Source organism: Rhinatrema bivittatum, chromosome 7, assembly GCF_901001135.1.
Source record: "Rhinatrema bivittatum chromosome 7, aRhiBiv1.1, whole genome shotgun sequence".
Taxonomy (NCBI): domain Eukaryota; kingdom Metazoa; phylum Chordata; class Amphibia; order Gymnophiona; family Rhinatrematidae; genus Rhinatrema; species Rhinatrema bivittatum.
This window is the reverse complement of record NC_042621.1, coordinates 261,519,734-261,543,932: the sequence shown is the minus strand read 5'-3', so window position 1 is coordinate 261,543,932 and position 24,199 is coordinate 261,519,734. Positions and strand designations below refer to the sequence as shown.

The 24,199-nt window shown below is 46.5% G+C and overlaps 1 protein-coding gene across 2 annotated transcripts; it reads left to right on the top strand.

The window, feature by feature from the left end:
• Nucleotides 1–1,960: 1,960 nt before the first annotated feature.
• On the top strand, nucleotides 1,961–22,530 carry ANKRD2 (ankyrin repeat domain 2). Of its 2 annotated transcripts, XM_029610156.1 has the most exons (8): nucleotides 1,963–2,400; nucleotides 7,180–7,341; nucleotides 9,098–9,205; nucleotides 9,811–9,909; nucleotides 11,645–11,743; nucleotides 15,582–15,680; nucleotides 19,893–19,991; nucleotides 21,763–22,530. In XM_029610156.1, the coding sequence occupies exons 1-8, from the start codon at nucleotides 2,329–2,331 to the stop codon at nucleotides 21,859–21,861; spliced, it is 837 nt and encodes a 278-aa protein (XP_029466016.1). In that variant the 5' UTR covers nucleotides 1,963–2,328; the 3' UTR covers nucleotides 21,862–22,530. The 2 variants fall into 2 exon arrangements, with proteins under 2 accessions (XP_029466017.1, XP_029466016.1); XM_029610157.1 differs by lacking the exon at nucleotides 11,645–11,743 and having other exon boundaries at nucleotides 1,961–2,400.
• Nucleotides 22,531–24,199: the final 1,669 nt, after the last annotated feature.

The following is a 24,199-nucleotide window of genomic DNA, read 5'->3' as shown; positions in this document are numbered from 1 at the left end:
AGGTGTCACATAAGCTATTCCAGCAATGATAAAACTTTATTTTTTAATTTTATAATAAACTATATTCTGCTGAGACTTCTTCTCCTGGCACCAGAGAAGATTGTTTTTCTTCTCTACGGTTGCCCCAGTTGTGTGAAGAACCCCAAGCTTTTTTGGATGCCGCTAAACAAATGTTGGAAATTGCAAAGGTGATAGTGCAATAGAAACTCTATGGTAACACTTTATATTTATTTCCTGCCTTATCTTCTTTCCAGCTTGTTGCAAGCTTCCAAGTTCTCTTTCCCTGTTGATTGCAACTTTGACCTATTCCTACCTATTGTTATCTTTCGTTTACTTGAATTGTTACTCCAGTTATACCCTTGTTAAATGTAAACCGATCCGATATGGTTATTTACTATGAAGGTCGGTATAAAAAACTGTTAAATAAATAAATAAAATAAAATAAATAAACTGGCCAAATCACCAGGGCCTGATGGCTTTGACTCCGAATTTTATCATATTTTGAGTGATTTAATTATACCATCTTTATGTGATATGTTCCAACAAGTCAGGCTGGAAGGTGCATTTGATAGAGATCAAAATTTGGCTACCATAATAGTGCTTCCAAAGCCGGGCAAAGATATGAAGTACCCCGAGTCCATCATTCTGTCTCTGTGGCTCCCTGCCTTCTCCCCTCCTTCTTTAGGAGCTGGGCCATCCTCTCTCCCCCACACCAGACTAATGCACTATGATGTCGGTGGCCTAATGCAGTCCCACATCCAATCTTTTCATCTCCTTGCCAGGCAAATGCATTGTCTTTGGAAGGCCTTGGCAGGAGTCCAATGCAATCCTACACCTGCTCTCCTCACCTCGCCACTGGGCTGATCGATGCACGGCCCTGGTCCTGCAGCCTTCACCTTTCATGCATAGGCTCACAGCACCTTCTTTGAATCCCAATCCTCCTCCAGTGCTACCAGGTCCGCTGCTGAATTCTGCTCCTGAGTTCTCCCACAGCGATGCCAACACTAATTGGTTGCAATGAAACTACAGTTGTGTGGGGGAGGGAGGCCGTGATACCAGAGGTGGAAGTAGTATCTTGAGAGGTGGAGGAAAGGGAAGGTGTAGTGTGGTAGGGAGGTAGATTGGTAATGCAGGAGGCTATGGAGGCAGCATCTGGAGGGCAGGGGAAGGGTATCAGCAGTGTTGGGGAGTGGTGGTACAGGCACCTTCTCGAAAGGGGATGGGAGAGGGGCCCAAATGATCAGTGCTCCATCACTGGCCAGGAGTAAAGCTGTGAAACAAGAATGACAGGATATCAACAGTGCAGGGTATTGCTAGAGGCACTGTCCCTTTAAAGGGACTTCTGCAGATACAACAGTGCTATACCCACAGACAGGGCCCTTTTGAAAATTGCCCTCCCAATAATGGGCATACTATTACGTGCACACACCCTGTATGTGTAATTTTACACATGCATAATGGAGAGATATTCGGGAGGGTAGGGGGCGGTCTTTGGATTACCCCTGCCCTTTTTTATTTTGAAGAATATGCACAGATCAGTAGGTAGAGAGGGGGTTTGGCCAGGATAATTTCCAAAGTGAACTTACCTGTGTAAGGGGGCTTTGAAAACTGGTGTCATTTATGCAGGCTGCTGCAAATTTGCACGTGCCCCCCCCCCCCCCCCCCGGATTGTGTCCGTACATAAAAAGAGCCTTCCCCTCTTTCTTGGTGCAATGTCTCTGAATTTGCAGGGAGAATTCCCCCGGGCATTCCTGGCTATCACTGCCAGCATTGCCACGGTTTGCATAGTCAGGCATGGGACATTGCACCGAAGCTCGGGATTCTGCCCCTTTCGAGGGCTGCGTCTGAGAAAAGCAAGCGATCGTAGGAGAAAGGTGCCCTTGGGGCATGGGGAGGTGACCGAGGAGGGCGCGCTGTGAAGGCCAGGGCACGAGGAAAGAACCGCAGCAGGATGAGCTCGTGGCGAAAGGCTCCCGCTTCACGTGCAGGAGGGGAGGCCCCTCCTGGCTGTCAGAGTGGTCCCCGGGGAGGGGGAGGGGCAGTCTCTGCCTAATCTGTATATAACAACCCCGTACCACATCCCAGTCAGAGGAACGGAGGGCTCTGCGCGCTGAATCAACTTCTTTTTTTTTCTTCTTTTTATTACTTTAATTTTCTGACTGTCTGATTGTCTTAAAAACTGGAACCTAAAAGACCGTTCTTTTTTTTTTTTAAGGAAATTGTCAAGAAAGAGAAAGTCTCACCGGCACAGATCTGTACCCTGCCATCCGCAGTGCATTTCTTCTCCCTATTGCCCTCCTCAGCAGAGGGGGCGCAGCGAGCCCAGCCATGGAGGAGGAGGGCATCAAAGGGGCCACCAGGCTGACCGAGCGGAAGCTGGAGCTCGAGGAGGAGGCTGAGGTGGGTCTCTCTCGCCCCCATAGCAGGGCGATGTTTCCAGAAACCCAGCTTGTTAAAGTTTCAGCCCACATTTCTCTTTGCCTTTGATTCTTTCGCTTCTTTGCCTTTGCAGCTTGGTTTCTGAGCATTGCTTGCATAGTGCATTGGCCTGAACATGTAAAGCTATTTTTTTTCGACATTTACTGTGACCTAGCATGTAAAACCTACCTTTGAAGTGTCTGTCTAGCCCTGAGAGGCAGGATAGAAATCCCAAATTAAATGGTATTAAACATCTTCCCAAGCTAAGGACCTATTAGACCAGTGGCCCCAAATCTCTTCTCCTAGGCGGAGGCTGGGAGAGCACCTGTTCCTCCCACAAGTCCTGAACCCTCTTACATCCAGGATCTGAGAATGAACCCCTTCTTTATCTGTGCAGGGCATCTGAAAGGCTCGTTTTAGATATGAAACTTTATGCTTTCCAATAAGTGGACAGTGTTAGGCAAGCAGATACCAGAATGTATAGAAAGAAATGATTAAATGCAGATCTCCCCAGAGAATGCTTTTCAAACTGAAAGCAGGTTGAATGCTAGTTTAAAATGCACTTTACAAGGCATTGGGAGGAGACAATTGAATTTAGACTACATTATGCCCAGATTAAGTTAATAAAGCCCAGTATGAGAGCATTACAGGGCTTTCATATCTTCAGTATTGTGCAGTGATATATTTTTATATAGAAAGTAATGTCAAGATTCAGAGGGTGGATAATGTTTGCACTTTCAGTGGAGTAACTGCTCTTCACATCACTGGCAGATGCACTGACTGCAATGCTTGATGATGATCAAGAGCTTGCTTCTGTATTTGGTACTGGAGGGTCTGGGGCATAGAACATCTCGGGTCGGTGATGGCAGCATCCGAGACCTGAGTATTCAATGGCAACACAGCATTGGCCAACGCAGCATTTTATTTGAACTCTTTATTTATTTAAATGCAGAGCAATCACAGTTCTTTTAAAAACACACTAAGCTAATCATATATAACACAAGAACAATGAGAGAACGTCCATTGCATAAGAACATAAGAAATTACCATACTGGGTCAGACCAAGGGTCCATCAAGCCTAGCATCCTGTTTCCAAAGTGGCCAGTCCAGGCTACAAGTAACTGACAAGCACCCAGAAACTAAGCAGATCCCATGTTACTGATGCCAGTAATAACAGTGGTTATTCTCTAAAAAAAAAACCCCAAAAAAACTTGATTAATAGCAGTTAATGGACTTCTCCATGAACTTATCCAAACCTTTTTTTAAACCCAGCTACACTAACGCACTAACCACATCCTCTAGCAACAAATTCCAGAGCTTAATTGTGCATTGAGTGAAAAAGAATTTTCTCCGATTAGTTTTAAATGTGCTACTTGCTAACTTCATGGAGTGCCCCCTAGTCCTTCTATTATCTGAAAGAGTAAATAACTAATTCACATCTACCCATTCTAGACCTCTCATGATTTTAAAGACCTCTATCATATCTCCCCTCAGCCGTCTCTTCTCCAAACTGAACAGCCTTAACCTCTTCAGCCTTTCCTCATAGGGGAGCTGTTCCATCCCCTTTTGCAACATCAGCATATCGAAAAGAATCAACCAAACATATTATCACTGCAACTTCATTCAGGTCATTCCCAATAAAGACACGTAAACATCTAAGTCACCTCTGAGTGAATAAGTTTTGGGGTTTTTTTTAAGTATTGCAGTATCCATAACAAGCCTAAACCAAAACTCAGTCTGAGAAATTGATTTCCAAAAGAATGCGATAGTAATCCTTGCCCCTTGTATTTGCTGAGGAATCAGTTGAATATGCTCAGAAGAGAACAAATGCCAACTCAGGGTTGACCGTTGCCCATCTGTTAGGTGACAAGCCCCTCGCATGTGATCAAAGCCTAACCATTTCTCCACTGTATTCCTCCAAACACTTCAGCTAATCCAAAGTATTTCAATGAAAGGTTAACATGTTTGATGCCAGCAATAGCCATCATGTGGTTTGGGATGGCTTCCCTTCGTAGTGTAGGACCAGAATGTCAGCTTTCTAAGAGCTGCTGGATATTTGGGCTGCAAATGAATCTGTCTATCGGATTTATATCTCGCCTTTCTAGTCAAAGACCACGCATAGAGATTGGAAGCACTTACTATTCATTCTGAAGTTTAGTTCCCTGACTCAGACCCTTCTTTATTTATCATTCCCCAGACTGCACTGGGATAATCAGAGCATAAAAGGAAGTATTTGTAATTATATCTGGAAGGAAACTCCATCTAAACATTGTTTTTTTTTTAGAAATTCAAATCTTGTTCTTGCAAGATAAGGTGCTCTAACGTGAGCACCAATGAGCTCAAAGAAGATAAGCACATCCAACCTGGGAGTCGGGACATTGCTGGACTTATGGTAAAACTAAGGCCCCTCTGTATTCCTTTGTCAGAAATAAACGAATGCGAGTGGAAAATGCCAGAATTGTAATTAGACATTTTAGTATCCAGGGCAGGCAAGTATATTTCCACCCCCTGATCCTGATCCTGATCCCTGCTTTTCGTCTTGACCCCCCATTTTGCCTCTCTCTCCACAACCCAGACGGCAGAAGCCAGCAGCACTCTTCCAGCCTTTACATCCACTGTTGGCCCATGTTTGTGTTTCCGTCATTTCTTCCAAGGGGCTTTGCGGCCTGGATGGCTGCCCCTCTCACCCATCCCTAGCCTTGGGCTTGGGAAACACTGTCACAGACTGTACCAACATTATCAGTGGCACACTGATCCCACTGACTGCTGGCACAATATGATATAACCTTGTCAGTAGATAGTACACAAAACACATGCCAAAATGCACAAGACAAGCTGTATAGTAAAAGAGTGAAGGAGAAGTTGGAGATATACAAATACAGCTACAGTCAACACAATTAGATGAGCCCTGAGATGGGGTTTACAGGGCAGTGCATTGCGGAGGCAACGTCACAAAATCAGTCAACCTGAACTATGCAGGGTTGCCCTAAGCGTACTTCATTATGATGCATTAACATCGTATATTCGCTTTAGACTAGACAGGGATTTTGCTCCATGAAGATCCATTGTAAGGAGAGACAGCCAGATAACTCAGTGGCAGCACTATAGGTTGTCAGACAGGAGAACCGGGCTTGATATCCAGACCTGGCTCTTGCTCCTCAGTCTGACAAGGGCTGGGGGTGCTGCGGAGCCTGCAAACAAAACCTCTGGGAGAGAGGGAATCCGTTCATCACTCAATAGTGACACCTAGTGGCCGGGTTCAGGGTGCACATGTTCCGGGTTCTCTCGGGAGCTGCAACCTGTAGTCCCTGCCTGAGAACTGTAGCTGTGATGGGTACCTACACAGGGAGGGAGGGCGGTTGGGTGAAAATGGAAAAGGGGAGGGGGATTACTTAGGAGAAACATAATAGGATGGCAAGTGCTGTGCACTGCCATGCAGAAGGTCCCCGGTTCATTCCCCAAGTTGGGTCTCCAGTTCCCTGAAACAGCTGGAGATGCTGTGGAGGTAAAGGTAAATTGGGAGGAGGTATAACACTGGTTTTGATTGAGCTGGGAGTACAAAGAAGCAGGAGGAAACTGCTGGATCCAAAAACAAAATAAAAAGTACTGCAGGGGATGGAAACAGGAATTCAGAAAATGTTCACTGGAATCAGAAAAATGACCGCGACACAGCTCCCACTTTCAGTGTTTCACAGTAATAGGGTTTGAGGCTTTTATTTCTGCTTTGCTGGGGCTAGGCGTGTGGAGAGAAGCAGTAAAATGAGGTCAGTGTTGGTGAGAATAAACGCAGGCAGTTATGCTGCTTCCCAGCAATTTGTTGGTGCTGCAGAAAGTTGAACAAGTTTTGTGCACGCAATAAAAAAACAAAACAAAAAACTGTGCATATAAAAATGCTTTTGACAGAACAGAAAAGGACTGGGGTTTAAATAAAAAGTTTTGCATTAAACTAAACCGTGAAAGATTGTTAGGAAAGGAATGGAGAATAAGACAGAGAATATCATACTGCCTCTGTATCGCTCCATGGTGCGACTTCATCTTGAGTATTGTGTGCAGTTCTGGTCACCACATCTCAAAAAAGATATAGCAGAATAAGAAAACATACAGAGAAGGGCAACCAAAATGATAAAGGGGATGGAATGATTCCCCTGTGAGGAAAGGCTAAAGAGATTACGACTTTTCAGCTTGGAGAAGAGACGGCTGAGGGGGGATATGATAGAGGACTATAAAATAATGAGTGGAGTAGAACAGGTAAATGCAAATCAATTGGTCACGCTTTCAAAAAATAAAAAGACTACCACACAATTAAGCTCTAGAATTCATTGCCAGAGGATGTGGTAAAAGCAATTAGCGTAGCTGGGTTTAAAAAATCGTTTGGCTACATTCCTAAAGAAAAAGTCAATCAACAGTTATTAAACAATAGACTTGGGGAAGGCCACTGCTTATCCCGGAGCATAAGCAGCATAGAATTCATCTACTATTTGGGATCCTGATGGGTACTTGTGACCTGGATTGGCCACTGTTGGAAACAGGATGCTGGGCTTGATGGACCCTTGCTCTGACCCAGTATGGCAGTTCTTACGTTCTTAACTTAATCCATCTGATATGTATGCAAGAATTGACTGTACACCTGGACTCTTTATTTGGCTGTCATGGCTGACGCTGCTCCTTGCTCCCGCCTCTCAGCCTGAAGCAGATTTGCAGTGTAAGGGGGGCGTGTCCGTACACTTTTTCTCATAGGTTGTTCTTTATACAACTTTATAGGCAGACGAAAGAGTGAGAAGGACTTCGTTAGACTTGCGAAGGGAGATCATAGACATAGGCGGCATTCAGAACCTCATTGAATTACGGAAGAAAAGGAAAGAGAGGAAGATCAAAAGGGCCAAGGTTGCAGCCCCCGAGCTCCGGCCCCAGCCTGAAGGAATTGTAAGTGGTTTTGTCTTCCCCCCCCCCCCCCTTATCAATTTTTACAACTGTGGGCTCCGGTCGCAATGCTCTGGGATCTCTTCTTAGTGGTTCAGAAGCTTCAATGTGTTTCTTAAATATTTATAGAACAAAATTAATGCACGGGGTTAGGAGAAGGCGGAAAAATCCACAGCACCTCATGAAGAACAAAGGAGATTCTGCGTGTGTGTGTGTGTGTGAGATATGGAGACATCCTACATCAGTGATTTTCAAACTTGGGGTCATGGCGCAGTACTGGAGATCACAGCCCATTCCCATTCCCATCCCCAGCTGTTCTGCTGGTTCAGAGGAAACGCATATAGCATTCTGCCACCGACTCAAGGCTGTAAAGAGGTGTAATCAGAGATATACCTAAACATGACTATGACCATAAGCGGTGAAGCGAGGTCTGGAATCTGTGAATCCTTACGCCACAGATGTTTCTTTGCCTGAGTACGGAGTCGGTACAGGGTGGCAAAGGTGTAGGCCTCTGCTAATCAAAGGGAGAATTACTGCCAGCATTCTGCAAAATCCCGGGCCCACCTGGAGCATTCGCAGAGGAGTAACTTGCTGGTATAAGAAAATACACTAAGCACTGGAGGAGTGCGTGGCAATAGGGCTGGGTGGTGTGCTTCAGTGAGTAATGGAGGCTGGGGAGGGGATGAGAGCAAGTAATGGGGGATGGCCTATGGGAGGGGGTGAGAGGATGAGAGCAAGGGAGTAGTGGGGAGAAAAAGAGAGGGAGAACGCGATAGAAGAGCAATGGTTTAGGAGTAATGTCGGTGTCTAACTTTAGGCATTACTTGATGTCAAATGGTTATAGCGAGCCCTTAGTGTCCTTCATCCTTACTTTATAGAAACTCTAGTCAGAAGATATTATTGTTCACATCATAGGGATAAGTGTTCTTCATCCACTGGGTCCCAAGATGAACATTTTGGAAAACCATTGTTCTAGGGTATGAAACAGGGAGAGATTTGTGGAGGACAGACATAGGGGGACCATTTGGCACAGGGGGCTGCTTGAGGAGGTTTATAGGCGCGGAGAAAATTCTCATCAGTTTGGGGCAGAGAGAGCACTGGACATAGAGGGATGGAGACAATCTCACTTCTGACACGGTATGATACAGAGAAAAGGTTATAACCTATTGAGACTGCCAGAAGATTTTAAAGATAGCCTGCGTGTGCCTGGGGGGTGGAAGAGAAGAGAAATGGAGAGCGGGGGGGGGATAAAGAGAGGAGAGAATATTAATATTTCATCACACTCACAATATAAAATAGGCAGCTCCTTTGTGTGTGTGTCATGTTTGCTTCAGTGGCTCCTCCCCCTGCTGCGCTCACGCCGGTGGACACACGCAGTGCACACATTGCTCCGCGCAGCCCGGCTGTCCGCCGTTCTGCGGGCCAGCAGATCTCGCGCGGCGCCAGCCTGCTGAAACGGGAGTGCTGCGCCTCGCTCTGGTGACTCGGCAACTGGAGACAGTGGCGGCCTGCAGAGAGCCCGCCAGAATACCGCACACCTGTTGCGGGGGTTGGGAGGGGGGAAGGGGGCTGGAGGATAACTGGAGTGACCGTACTGGGCGTCGACAAGAGTGGGGGGTGGGCACAGTCCAGGCTTTCCTTGCACAAAGCTGGGAAGCCATCCGAAGCTGTCGTGATTTGAGGGGCCTTTTCCCACTGCTTTCTTACAGAAACTGAGCCGGGGATAACGTCATACTGTTTTTTTTTTGCTACTTCTCAGACAGGTCCAGTGGATGCAGAGACGTTCCTCAAAGCTGCTGTAGAAGGCAAGATAAAAATCATTCAGAAGTTCCTGGAGGACGGAGGCTCTTCCGACACTTGTGATGAGGTGCCATGTTCTCTTCCGAGCTTACAGAAACATTCTCCCCCCCCCTTTGGGATATGGATGCATTTAGGTCATTTCACTTATGCCTGGACAGTAATTATGTCCATAAATTGTAACTCCGTGCGATCAGCTTGCAGCGAGGTCATTGTATATTATAATGCAAGTTAAAATGAAATCCCCCATGACTTACAGATAGCATAATATTTGTATCGCAGCTGTGGCGTTCATGCAGAGCAAAAAATGCAGCCTAATGCTGAGAACCAAGACTGCTCAACATTCCAGATACTATAAGGTTGCTTCGAAGCCTGCTCAGCTCTGCCCCGCTCCCAGCTCCATTTCACGTTACCGAGCACCACTGGTGCAGCTGGAGGCGGCCAGTCCAGGCTTTGCCATTCTTTCCCTCTGTATCACAGCCCATACCGTAGCCCTGCTTGCCCCCTCGTGGATTGGGCACACGTTGCCAGACGCAAAGGAAGCAGCTCCCGTGCTCATCCATTCATTAGTAGGATGCAGCTGTCTGGCTGGAAGACAGCCCATAGCCAGCGACTTCGTTCTTGCATTGTGAGAATCTGCCCTAAAACCCTCCTTTCTTTTCTTGACTTCTCCAGTTTAAGAGAACAGCACTGCACAGAGCGTCCCTGGAGGGCCATGTGGACATTTTGCAGAAACTGCTGGACAGCAGAGCTTCCATCAACTTCACAGACAGAGTAAGAGAGGCTCCTCTTCCCAGCCGCGTCAGGCGCTCCCTTTTGCTGCTAGCATGCACAACTGATGAGCCTTTTCTGGTCTGGCGGTCTCTTCCTGCTGACGGGGCCTTCCAGCTCAGTCAGAGTCTGCCTCTTTTGGGCTATGCTGCTGCGAACCTTCCTTTGCACCCACGCAGGAGTTTTCCCCATTACTTTTATAGCATCCTCGCCCGCTTTTCAGACCAGCCATTGCCGGTTCAGCCCTCAGCCAGGACCCACAGACCGGAAACCGATAATCCTGGGCCTGGATCACTCGGTGCCATTGGGTGTTGCTTCTTCCTCTTGGGAGCTGTGAACGCTGCCCACGCAGTGTCCCCTGCCAGCCTCGGGGAGCAGAAACCCGACCAGGAATCAGAGCCATCGGGTCGGCCTCGGAACCGATGATTAATTCCTGAAATGTTTCACAGGTAGATGCCCAATGACCCCCCAGGTCCTGGAAAGAAAGGGGTGGTGGTGTGAAAAAGGAGAGAGCCTTCACAGAGAAATCAGTGCAGTTCCTGCTCCAGTGAAAGATATCTGCTTCAGAATGGCAAAGGAATCCACTGATCGCATTTCACAAAACGAAAGGAACCCTCCGTCTTTCTGAAAACGTAGGGGCTCAATTGCTAAGTCACAATATTATTTTACCCTGAGGGGGAAAAATACCACAGAAGTCACAAACCCAATGTAATTGGCCCTGCTGCTTTGCGATTCCCTCGGTATTTTTCCTCGGGGTTAAATACTCTGGGGGAAAATCCCGAGGCAGTAAATAACCACCCAAAGATCTCACAATGGTGACTCCCAGGACCATGGGGCTGCCATGGCTTAGAAAGCTGCTCCCCCACCCAAGGTACTGAAAAACCCGGGGGCCTGCATAGATCCGCCCCCCCCCCCTCCATCCCACAGGGCCCCTGGAGCCCCTGGAGCCAACTCCTATCAAAATACAAGAAAAATGCACTTTTACTAACAGTGCCAGACCCCAACCATTCCCCTTCATAAAAGAAAATCCGGAAATATGGCAGCCTAAGGGCTGCTCTGGGTTCTGGGGAGTGGGCTAGGGTGGGGGTCCTGGCCTTTGGGGACTGACTTTTTTGATGAAGGGGGAAGGGTTGGGCATGGGGCTGGAACTGATATTAAAATGGTATTTTTCTTTATTTTGACATCGGTCCACCCCAGAAGCAGCAGAGGGAGGGGGTGGAACTGGGGTCTATGTAGATCCCTGGGATTTTTCAGTACTTTTGAGGGGGGAGCACCATGGGCTCTTTAAGACAGGGCCCCAGGAGCATCGGGGCATGCGTTAACTTCCCAATGTTCCCAGAAGAGTTAGCTGACTTCAGATCAAATAATGCAGCTTGCACATTTTTCAGCAAGCCATGCTCTTTGACATCGTTTAGGGTATTTTTGAATACACACGTGATGAGACTGAAATAATGTGAGGCCATTTACCATGCAAAAAAATAGCGTTTTTCACATGGTAGTGAATGAGCGCCTCAGGAAGCTAACGTGTTTCCCAGCCTCAGGAAAATGCCAGACTGGATTTCTGGGTCCCATCAAAATGAAGTCTAGGGGCCTGGTTTCCTAAGGCTTTTTCTCCTCGGGTGCAGAAGGATGCTAGGAATGTGGCACAGTACTTGATAAATCTGAATTCTTTGGGAGAAGGGGAGAGAGCTGGAGCTCAGAGGAGAAAATACTAGTAGGATCGCTTTTGTCTCTGCAGTTGGATTCAGCAGCCGTCCACTGGGCCTGCCGAGGTGGCAGACTGGAGGTGGTTAAACTCCTTCAGCAGCAAGGAGCCGATGTCAACATGAAGGACAAAGTGAGTCCGCACTGCCTTCCTGCCACGCACGTAGAGGAGACTAAAGCCCTGAAGCCGAGCCTCACCAGGCCAGAACTCTGCAGCTGAAGCTCTTCAAAACGCCCGTGAAAAGGAGCTGTCGGCAAACAGTGGCCAGGGTGCGCCCCAAAGTGATTCCACCAGCGAAAGCCTTTAGAATGTGGGTAACCCACTCCCCTCTCCGAATATGCTCATCCTCTCGCATTGAGCAGTAGAGAAACTCAAGTGACGGCATCAGCTGTTAGATTCTGAGGAGTTACAAGGATCCGCAGTCAGCTACTTTCCACGTCACTAAGTAATGTGTCTAACTAGCGTTCTGCTTAGATATGCATGCATTTAAAAAGTATTTACTTGCTCACGCAAAAAGTGCTGGAGCAACTGTTTCACATAAACGGATCAGAGTATCAAGCAGCAGACAGAACTATCCAAGGTACAACTATAGCATAGTGAAGGGCGGCTCCTTCCATTTTACCCAGCAGCAAGGCGTTCGGGGTTGTATCTGCCGCTCCGTGCAGGTTACCCCCCTCACCTTCTCGTTCAGATTTGTAACGGCCGCTCCATTACCAGAGTGCTTCATTTATGTCCTCTTGCCACCGGTGATCCTGTTTATCCCTCCTCCCCCACCTCCTCCGGGAGGGCATTCCAGGCATCCATCACCCTTTCTGAGAAAACAAATATTTTCTGAACTTGTTCCTGGGTTTACTACCATGGAGTTTCATGTCATGTTCTACAGCTTCTTTCCCACTGGAAAACTTTTTTTTTTTTTTGGTGCATTTCCCCGATACCTTTCAGATATTTAAAAATCTGTATTGCATTTCCCCTGTCTCTCCTCCAGTCCACCACCCTGGGACTCATTCCCAGGCTGCTTATTTCGCTCATGAGCCCTCTCATGCAAGACAGTATCAAAGGTTTTGCTGAAATTCACGTAAACCACATCCAGTGTACGCTTTTGACCTAATTCTCTCTAGTCATGCAATAAAAAAAATCAATCAGATTTGTTCGATGCAACCTTCTCCTGGTAAAACCGTGCTACCTCGGATCCTGCAACCCAGCAGATTGTAGTTAATTCACTATCCTTTCCTTCAGCAGTGCCTCCATTAATTTTCCCACCACCGAGGAAAGGCTAACCAGTCTGTAACCTCCTCCCTGTTACCACTTTTGTAAAGAGGCACTACATCCACTCTTCTCAAATGCTTTGGCACCACTCCTGTTTCCTGTATTGAACAGGTCCTTCAACGGACCCACCAGAACATCTGGGGTAGGTTTTCGGGGGGTACGCGCGTAAGATACGCGCGTACCCCCCGAAAACCTACCCCAACCCCCCCCCCCCTGCGTGCGCCGAGCCTATTTTGCATAGGCTCGGCGGCGCGCACAAGCCCCAGGACGCGCGTAAGTCCTGGGGCTTTGCAAAGGGGGCGTGTCGGGTGGGCGGCACAAATTTTGGGGCGGGGTGGGAGGCGTGTCTGGGGCATGACGCCGGCCCGGGGGCGTGGTCGAGGCCTCCGGACAAGCCCCCGGGTCGTGTGATGGCGCGCCAGCACTCCACTGGCGCGTGCAGATTTACGCCTGCTTTGCTTTCGGCAGGCGTAAATCTGCCAACAAAGGTAGGGGGGGTTTTAGATAGAGCCGGGGGGGTCGGTTAGGGAGGGGAAGGTGAGGGGAGGTGGAAGGAAAGTTCCCTCCGAGGCCTCTCCGATTTCGGAGAGGCCTCGGAGGGAACAGGCAGCGCGCGCCGGGCTCAGCGCACGCAGGTTGCACAAATGTGCACCCCCTTGCGCGCGCCGACCCCAGATTTTATAAGATACGCGCGGCTACGTGCGTATCTTATAAAATCCAGCGTACGTTTGTTCGCGCCTGGTGCACGAACAAAAGTACGCGCATGCGTAAATTTATAAAATCTACCCCTCTCTGATCAATGTTGGTAACCTAGGATGTCCCTCATCCAGCCCCATGGCTTTGTCCGCTTTCAGTTTTGCTAGCTCCATGCAAACACACTCTTCCCTGAATGGCGTGGTATCTGCCCCACTCTCCTATTTAATTTATTTAATACATTTATAATCCGCCTAAACAGTAATCCTGAAGTAGTCCTTCTCCAAGGTCCTCGTCAGTGAATGCCAAACAAAAATATTTCTTTAGCCCGAGGTTAATCCCTGTTCACAGTCACCAGTCCTTTTACCCCAGGGTGTGTATTCTTTCGACTGGGGAGAAGGCTGAACTTTCAAGGTCCAGGGTTTAAGGTGGAAGCCTCTTCACTGCATGTACTTGATGATACTTAAGGGTAGGTGCAATGAATGGAACAGGCAAGGCACTCTGGTTGCGTGTTCCAAATTACAACTTTACTGCAATTAGTTCAATTTAATCAATTTTTATGAACAAAGCTGTTCCCAATGATATCCATATCCCAGACTGTGTATTTCCTTACACTTCTCTTCTCTCTCTCTGTGAAAGTGTCCCTCATCACTGAGTCCTGCGATTTTTCTTACCCTCCTGGGTTTAGAAAGATCCCAGATGGGTGGGAGGGATTATCCTAAGTCTAGCGGGATTCCTTCTCCAAAGAGTATCTGAGGTCCAGGTGAGCTCTAGCTGTTCAAAAACACTGTCTTGTGTCCTGTATCCTGGGGTGAAGATGCCAGTGGGGGTCTCCGGATGTCATGAAACTTCTTACTCCTGCTCTCCTCTCAAAATTGAATCATTGCATCTCTCTCATCAAAAGGTCCTGTGGCTAGGAAAAAAAAACAGCTCTTCACTCTCTCCAACCCCTGGGAAGGAAGAGTGGCGACAAAGCTTCCTCATCATTCAGGGAAAAAGTACAAAACAATTCTTCTCAAAGCTCCAACAAACAAACTCTCTCTTGTGGCGAGTCACCACTGTCTCTCCATGGGTGGGGAGATGGGCACAGCAGGTCTTCTCTACCCCTGGTCCTCCCAAGGCAGAGCCCATTCCCTCCTCAAGCCAAGGCCAGGGATTCACAAAAGGGGAAGGGGAAATACTTCCAAAATTTACTTCACAAAACAATTTACTTTCTCTGTAACGTGGAGGCGAACTCTTCCAGGTCGTGGTGCACTGGAGAGGGGAAAGCCTCTATGAGGCTTAGAACTGGAAATGGAAAAGAAACAGCTCCCTTTCCTGCAAATGGTTAACCAAATGTGCCACATCTCTCTCTAAACTCGCCCCTCTCCTCCTTATCCAAACAGGAGCTCCCCACTCCAGCAAACCTATGAGAAGGTGCTGCTAAGAATGGTAGGGCCCCCTCGCCTAAGCTTCCTAACCCATGGCTTAGGCTAGTGGAGACCTGAGGAGTCTGTACACGGGAGAACACACTACTGCATCAATAGATAAATAACTCTACCTCCGAATAACAACGCTTCTGCTATAGCACATCAAACACCCTCAGAACACAGGGTATCTCTGAAAATTGTAACCCCCAAACTGAAAACTAGGCAGCCCCCACGAGAGGAGAAAAGTCTCTGGATAGATAAGCTGGCCTACCCCAAGCCTAGGGAAAGTGCTGCTGTCTGCTAATTGTTTCATCAATCTTGGATAAGAAATGAATGGACCTAATTAACCACATTAGTACTTATATACTAGAAGAAGATTTAAAATCAGACAGTACATGGTTGATGACACATTTTCTACTTGCTTATTTAATCTGGGTCATGCATAGGACTATGAAAAGCCCGTTATATATACCACAGCACTTAGTACACCATGACAGTGACGCCTGGTATATTATTAGACACGATTATGTGTTGTAATTAATTCAGTAAACTTTCTCCCTCTTCTGGATTTATTTTAAATGTCTGTTTCTTCTCTCTTTTAGCTTCTGAGTACACCTCTGCATGTTGCTACCCGCACTGGTCATGCGGACATTGTAGAACACCTGATAGCTGCTGGGGTGGATGTCAATGCCAAAGACAGAGTGAGTGCACTTTTTTTTGCCAGAGCTGGTACCAGTCAAGTGCCCATGCCCTCATGTACTGAAGATGGTACCAACAGGTGCTGTCCTCTTAAAGGCGGCAAGAGCCAAATATTGTTTCCAAAAGTACAGCACAGGTTCTTCAAAGATGAACCTCTCAAGTCTTCTCTGGGTGGGAGCAGAGAGCATGCAGTGTAAGACCAAAGGGATTCCACGAGTTCTGCTACAATTACAAAAGGCATTTTGTTTAATGGAGAAATGCAAAAATAGTGTAGAATGATGATCAGGCAGTGACTTGCCAGTTAGAATAAGTGGGCAATGCTTGGTACAAAGGTTTAGCACCAATACACTGTCCTACAGCATTCTTTTGCTGCTCTGGTTTTCTGCCAATCGGGGCTCCTGTTTTCCAACTAATTAGCACTTTTCCATCCTCTTCTGTATTATCAGTTGCTTGCCTCAGTGGATGTGTCTTAGGCCTGTAAAGATGACGTGTTCTTGTAATATTTAGACACTCAATATAACCGAAGGGCTAGAAAAGCATTAGCAATATTCTGTTTGCCCTAAACATGCAAAAGCTTTGTCCTATTAATTCACATACAACACACCTGCATGGCTAACAGTATTGGTTTCATAGATATGCATTCATGCATACATGTACACGATACTGCTGCCAACCATGTGTACTACATCATCATGGAAAATTACATTTTAAATTATTTTATTTTATTCTTATTTTATTTATTTGAATTATTTAACTATTGCATATGATTATTTTATAGTCTTTACTCTTTTTACACTATAAGTTCTAATATGTCCACATTTTTTATGAAGTAATATTATACTTATTATGTATTTATTTACCTTTTCTGTTTTATTATTACTTTTATTGATTTTGAACATTTTGTAAACCGTTGTGATGGAATATTTCTTAATGACGGTATATAAAACTTGATAAATAAATAAAATATTATATTATCATTATCATGATGCGGAGGCAATCTCCTGGATGCAGTGCCCCATGCAGACCTACAGACTCCTTCTGGCCCTAACAATATGCTGCTATAGAAACATGGTTTCCTGCTGCACTCCGCAGTGTGATGCAGGTGTCTGGTGAAGGACACTTTCTGGTGATCCCAAATTATAACTATGCAATGCAGGGTTCCACATTAGGAGTCACCACTCAGGTAAAGGATCTAGGCATCATCGTTGATAATAAGTTGAAATCTTCTGCTCGGTGTGCAGTGGCAGCAAAGAAAGCAAAAACCTGGCTCTTCCGACAAGCCTTCCCCCAATGATCCTATCCCCCCACCACCCCCTTTCTTTTTAGTACCATATTCCCGTCCGACCGTTGTTACACATAGGGGTAGATTTTAAAAGCCCTGCGCATTGGCGTGCCTATTTTGCATAGGCCGCCGGCGCGCAAAAAGCCCCCGGGGCGCGCGTAAGTCCCGGGGCTTTGCTTGGGGGGCGTGTCAGTGGCAGCGCGGCATTTGGGGGCGTGTCTGGGGCGTGCCCGGGGCGTGGTGTTGGTCCGGGGGCGGGGCTGGAGGCGTGACAGCGGTCCGGGGGCGGGGCCGAGTGCTCCGGCACAGCGGCCTGTGCCAGGGCAGGGAGCTGGCAATGCGCGCAAGTTACACCTGCCAGAGGCAGGTAGGGGAGGGGGATTTAGTTAGGGCTGGCGGGTGGGTTAGATAGGGGAAGGGAGGGAAAGGTGGGGAGGGACAAAAAAAAGTTCCCTCCGAGGCCTGCCGATTTTGTGCAGCCTTGCGCGCACCGACCCTTTGTTTGCGCCGGTCGCGCAAACAAAAGTACACGCGTGCGTACTTTTTAAGAATCTGTCCCATATTTTTCTGCTTCCAAGTCCCATGTCGCATGCTCATTATGTTCATTACTTTTCGTTATAAGAACTCAAGATTCAATAAGTTGCATTAGAAGAGATTTGTACCTACTTATATTTATTATATTTTATATTTTTTATCATGTTGCCTCATTAGAAATACACAAGAATTTGTTTCATTATGTTGCATTGTTAGAAATATGTTTCACTGTAAGAAATAAGCACCCCCCCCTTATTTCCTTTCCGTTATCTGTAAACTGATGTGACATCACTGATCTAATGTCGGTATATAAAAATGTATAAATATAAAAATGTATAAATAAAAATAAAACAAATAGATTGCTAGGGATTATTAGGAAAGGAATGGAGAATAAAACAGAGAATATCATAATGCCTCTGTATTGCCTCATGGGGGGTCCGCACCTTGACTATTGTGTGCAGTTCTGGTCACCACATCTCAAGAACGATATAGCAGAATTAGAAAAGGTACAGAGAAAGGCAACCAAAATGATAAAGGGGATGAACAATTCCCCTATGAGGAAAGGCTAAAGAGGCTAGGGCTCTTCAGCTTGGAGAAGAGACAGCTGAGGGGGAGATATGATAGAGGTCTATAAAATAATGAGTGGAATGGAATGAGTAAACATTAATCAGTTGTTTATTCTTTGAATGAATACAAGATCTAGAGGACACACAATTAAGTTACTAGGTGATACATTTAAAACTAATAGGCAAAAATATTTTTTTACTCAATGAATAAGTAAGCTCTGGAATTTGTTGCCAAATGGTGTGTTGAAAGGTATTAGTGTAGCTGCGTGTAAAAAAGATTTGGATAATACCTGGAGAAAAAGTCCATAAACCATTATTAAGATGGGGTTGCAGAAATCTACTGCTTATCTCTGGAATAAGCAGCAAGGAATCTAACTATCCCCTTGGGATCCTGCCAGGTACTTGTGACCTGGATTGGCCACTGTTAGAAGCAGGATACTGGGCTTGATGGACTTTTGGTCTGACCCAGTATGGCAAAGCTTATGTTCTTATGATTAAATGTTCCCATGCTGCATGCCAAGTTCTAAATGTTAGCAAAAATAACTTTGTGTGGACAGGGTGCCTCATGTTGAGGTACCCCTTTCAACAAAGGCAGCAGCTAGATGCTCCACATGGCTTAGCTGGCTGTCAGTCATGGTCAGGCTGGCACCTGCTTACAGCAGATTATTATTATTCAAATCATTTATAGTTTGCTAATACATTACAACAATCTCAGTGGAGTACAGAATAAAACACATGCACTTCACAAAATAAAATTACAATAACATCACATTATAAATAACAAAATGTACAACACTCATCCATACAAACATAAAAGAGAATAAAATACAGCTAGTGCATAACACGTACCAAACTGTCCTATCAAATAAAATACATTCTCAACCTCAGACAAATGATCAAGGGGAACAGAGATAGGAACACCGTGACCATCTGACTGAAAAGCATGGGTAACAAAGAAAGCTTTAATTTTTTTTTCTAAACCTCAGAAAATCCTGCTCCTCCCACAGTTCCCAGGGTAAAGTAGGCTATTAGGATGCACCCACAATAGATAAGTGTTCTTTTTTTGTGTTTCTCCTAAATGATGTTTCTTGAATGATGGCATCACAATGCCAAGTTTCTGGAGGACCCTAACAGATGGCCAGCACATGCCAGCTTCCTGTTTCCCCCTGCTGATGATAGGACAGAAAAGGAAATAAAGTAATGAAGACTGAAGGAGGATACAAAAGAGTCTATGAGAAGACACATTAATAGGGTGAGAAATAGTAGGCAGTAAACAAGCAACTGGGGAGTAACAGGAATTAGATCTGCTTTATGGGATCTGCCAGGCACTTGCGACCTGGGTTGGCCACTGTTGGAGACTGGATGCTGGGCTCGATGGACTTTGGTCTGACCCAGCCTGACATTTCTTATGTTCTTATGGAAATTCACCAAACTTGAAATAGTGTTCAAGCTCCTTTAAGATTTTCATAAAGCACAGACTATTATTTTTGACATTACCACATTAGAAATCAAATTCAAGATCTTCTAGGCAATGTGTACACAGTCTACTTCAAGTGGACACGAGCAGCCAGTTCTGGGTCCACTCTTTAATCCCAGTGCATGAACAGCTTGAGCATCTTCTCCCTGTAGGGTTACCTGCTGCCTCCACTTTTCCAGGCAGGCTGACCCAGTTCTGGTTTTACGCCAGTCGCAGCAGACAGCGGGGGTGAAACCAGGCCTGGAGAAATCCATCTGGAAAAAGAAAATGATATCTGCTCTCTGCCCGGTTTTCTTGTCCAGTGTCAGTGAGGACGTGAGCAGGATGACACATCTCTTTGTCTTGTCAATTGCAGGAAGGCGACACCGCTTTGCACGACGCTGTGAGACTGAACCGGTACAAGATCATTAAAATGTTGATCATCTGTGGTGCCAACATGATGGCAAGGAATGCGGTGAGTGCTTCAGTTCAGTTCAATCATTCCTTTTTTTTTTTTTTAATTCTTGATGTCACCGCTGACCACGTTTGCAGCGTGGCACCAGAGACGTGCATCAGTGCGGGGACCGAGCGGGTGCACGTGATATGAGTGTATTAGGGGAGGGAGGTCCTTCTCGCAAATAGTTCATGATCTGAGTGGGAAGATATGGAAGCGATAAAAGATGAGAGAGGAGGCAAATCAAGATCTCTATGTGGAAAGACAAGTACAAATACTCTGATAAGCAGGAAGATTGAGTAAAATGCTGGACTGAAATAAAGGGTTATGCTTATTTACAGGCCGATACAGTACAGTGCGCTACGACGGAGCGCACTGTACTGTATCGATGGAGCGCACTGTTAACCTGCCCTTGGACGTGCATTTTCCCTTACCCCTTATTCAGTAAGGGGCGGAAAACGCGCGTCCAACCCGCGGCACCTAATAGCGCCCTCAACATGCAAATGCATGCCGATGGCCCTATTAGGTATGCGCGCAGGATACAGAAAGTAAAATGTGCAGCCAAGCCGCACATTTTGATGGGTCCAGTTAATTATAGTTCCTATCATATGTTGCACTGCTGCACTATCCTCTCCAGCTGCTCTCACCCCCCCTCTCTCCCCCCTGCTCTCGCCTGCTCCCCCTTTCCCCCTACAGTGTTCTTTGTATTTTCTGCCTTTTCCAAATTTTTTGTAAATCGGCCTGATGTGCTCCACGAATGTCGGTATATTAAAAGTGTTAAATAAATAATAAATAAAATTTTACTTTCAGAAATTAGCGTTGACCCAAAGGTAGGCGCTAGTTTCTGCCGGCACTGGGAAAGTGCACAGAAAAGCAGTAAAAACTGCTTTTCTGTGCACCCTCCGACTTAATATCATAGCGATATTAAGTCGGAAGTCCCAAAGGGTGTAAAAAGTAAAAAAAAAAAGAAACAGAAAAAAAATTTAAATTGGGCCGGCAGCTGTCGGGCCGAAAACAGGACGCTCAATTTTGCCGGCGTCCGGTTTCCGAGTGCGTGGCTGTCAGCGGGCTCGAGAACCGACGCCGGCAAAATTGAGCGTCGGCTGTCAAACCCGCTGACAGCCGCCGCTCCTGGTCAAAAGGAGGCGCTAGGGACGCCCTAGTGTCCCTAGCGCCTCCTTTTGCCCATTTCTACCGCATCACCTCATTTAAATACTGCATCGCGCGCACCGGCAAGTGGCCGGTGCATGCGCTGGGAGAGCGGGCGTTCGTCCGCTCTCCCGTGTTTTTACTGAATCGGCCCGTTAGTTTGTAAGTTTATAAATGTTGCCTGTACCCATGCAGCATGCCAATGTTGCTCAAGAATCATTGTTTTCAGTAAGGCACAGGCAGAATTCCCCAGACTGAATATTTACAGTTTAAATATGCAGAATCAATCCACAAGGTCTCAGCCCAGTTGTGACTTCTTATTGTTCCTAATGAGCTAAACCAGAGCCTGCTTCTTACTGAGATTAGGGAGCTGTAATAAAAAGGTGTAGAAGAATCCTCCTAGTGTGTATAGTAATGGGCAATGCTGTGCTAGAAATGAACCTTAGATTATTGTCTCTGTTAAAATCAGGTTCCTCCCCCATGCATCAAAGTGAAACTTTTTACCGCGTTGTATACAGATGGGAAATAAAGAAATGCCAGCAGCCCTGCACGTTGACTGGTTGCTGGGAAAAGCCAGGCTTTACGATATTGCAGCTCCTTCAGTTTTGCTCCTCAGTTTTCTCCTCCCTTTCTCCCACTGCAGGATGGGAAAACGCCAACGGAGCTGGTGCAAGAGTGGCAGGCTGACACCAGGAAGGCATTAAAGGGAAAGAATCCAAATGGCGTTGCCAACCACACATAAAGCAGGAGGGGAAGAAATTGGCCACTGCCACCCCTGCACGTGGTGCTCAGGCCGGACCAAGCTGATCCTCGAGGGCCACCAGTCAGATTTTCAGGTTTTCCCTCATCAGGGGTAGATGGACAGTGAGCTGGTGCTCACTGTCCATCCCAGGTTATGGGAGAGTGCTGTGGACCCTCAAGCACTGCCCTATTGCACAGTCAGTCTGCCCCTGCCCCTCATGAATACGAATGAGAGAGATTTGCATGCCCACTGCCTCAGTTCTGTGCATACAAGTTGTTGGCTCTCGAGGCCCAGAGTTGGCCACCTCTGCTCTAGAGTCAAGAACTGTGGCAACCCAGACCACCAAAACCTGTAATATAAACATTGGAGCAATGTGTCTTCACAGAGGAAAACTGGAACCCAGCATCACATATTTTTGTACTTTATATGTATTCTCTGCTTATAATTGTTTATTCCGTTTCATATGAAACATGGCTTCTTTATATGGAGCTGCTACAGTGACCCCTGCTACAAAAGAGCAGCACAGAGGGTTAGTCTTGGAGGGCACTTCCTTCATGCCTTCGCGCAGCATGGGATCCTGTGTCAGTCAGGGAAGGTGGGGAAAGACATGGGGGATTAAATCATGTATCATATTCCATTTGCAGCATTAAAACTACTTTACAGGCTGAGGCTCTGTTCTCATGTTGATCTTTCTTCTTCCAGTTCACTGTGTCTCATACCAAATTCCTTAATCGCTGTTTGCTGTAGCACAAGCATGGTGTTCGTGGTTTCTTCTGATGGATCCAGTCATATGGCAGGGTGCATAAAAGGCTGCCCAGGCCGACTGGGCACTCAAAACCTCACAGCCACTGTAGGCTCAGCTGAAGATACAACTCACTGCCCTCAGCTCAATTCCTTTTCTCATGCTTGTGAACCAGGGGAGGGAAAAACAAAGCAAAGGGCAAACTGGAGGGGGGAAAAAATTGAAGGGGAGATGGAGTGTGCGCAGAGAAACAGAAGAAAGTGGCATAACATGGGAGTGAGAGAGAGAGAGGGAATTTCAGGCAGGCCGATGCAATAAAACGTGTGCAGAAAGTGTGCGCTGCCATTGAGCACTCGTTTTCCTAATGCACATGCAGCCATGGCGCTGGGCGCCCAATGCAGTATTCAAATGATATTGCAGTCGGAGCAGCATAAAAAAAGGGCTGCTGAGGGAGCACTGTGTGTTTCTGGTGCTCAGATTGTAACATGTGTCTTTATTGCATCGAGCGACTAAATTGTGCATTCATAACAAAAGTGCACTTCTTTTTAGTTCTACTGCTGAAGTTTTTAGGTTTACGGATTTTAATATTGGAACCGCACTGTGCAAACCATGCCTTCACCCGCACGAAGTCGTGGAAGCCCACGGGCTATATAAAGGGTGCAGGGAGACAAAGCCTTAGCAAACCAGGCCCTTAGTCTGCGGTTACTTTTTCCTCGTGCTGTACATTTAGAAATCCTTCAGGTTTGCTAAGGCACATGTTTTAAAACCACAGACCTTGGCAGACAGGTAAAGTGAAAACGCCCTTCAACCATGGAGGCACTGCCAGGTTCTAGAACATTCATTTTGTCTTGGGCAGGTTGCCTTCGAGGGAGCACTGTGGAGTTTTCGCTGTTGTATGACAATTCCCTTCCCAATGTATGAAGGAATACATGACACACGGTTTCTATCTAGCAAACAGCAGACCATTCTCTCCTCTCTCTTTTTTTTTTTTTACTTTGTATTTATTACATTTTTCCAATCTACAAAGAATGAACTTTGCACAGTAATTATGAGAGTCCAAAAGAAACAAAATCAAAATAACAAGATAACAATAAAATAATCTAAATATATACAAAATCATGCTCTTTCTCTAAAGACCAAGAAATAAGGGGACAGAAATTGAGGTGCATACAGGAAACAAAGCAGCATAATAAATGCACCTCAGATAAAGGCAGCATGAGAACAAATGACCCCTGAAACAAGCTTTACACATAGGGGTAGATTTTAAAAGAAGCGCGCGCAGCCTATATGTGCACACGCTACCCGGCGTGCGCACATGTACGCCCGATTTTAAAACATGCGGGGGTCGGCATGCGCAAGGGGGTGTACAGTTTTACACCTTGCGCGCGCCGAGCTGCGCTGCCTTCCCCCGTTTAACAAACCTGAGGGGGGTCCGAGGAGTGACACGCTCACCTTCAAGTATGTTCCCGGCAGCAGATAAACTCCTTCCTGGAATCTCCAACAGAGAGACGCCACCAACAGCACCCTCCTCCTCCTCCACAAAACCAGAACAAGGAAGCACCAGTCAAGGCACCGACATCTCCCTCCGTGTGGGCC

Bases quoted from the DNA above. Each gene is read 5' to 3' on its own strand.
- ANKRD2 (XM_029610156.1), top strand. From the start codon at position 2,329: ATGGAGGAGGAGGGCATCAAAGGGGCCACCAGGCTGACCGAGCGGAAG. The intron at 2,401-7,179 runs GTGGGTCTCTCT...ACAACTTTATAG, and splicing joins AGCTCGAGGAGGAGGCTGAG to GCAGACGAAAGAGTGAGAAG. The intron at 11,744-15,581 runs GTGAGTCCGCAC...TCTCTCTTTTAG, and splicing joins ATGTCAACATGAAGGACAAA to CTTCTGAGTACACCTCTGCA.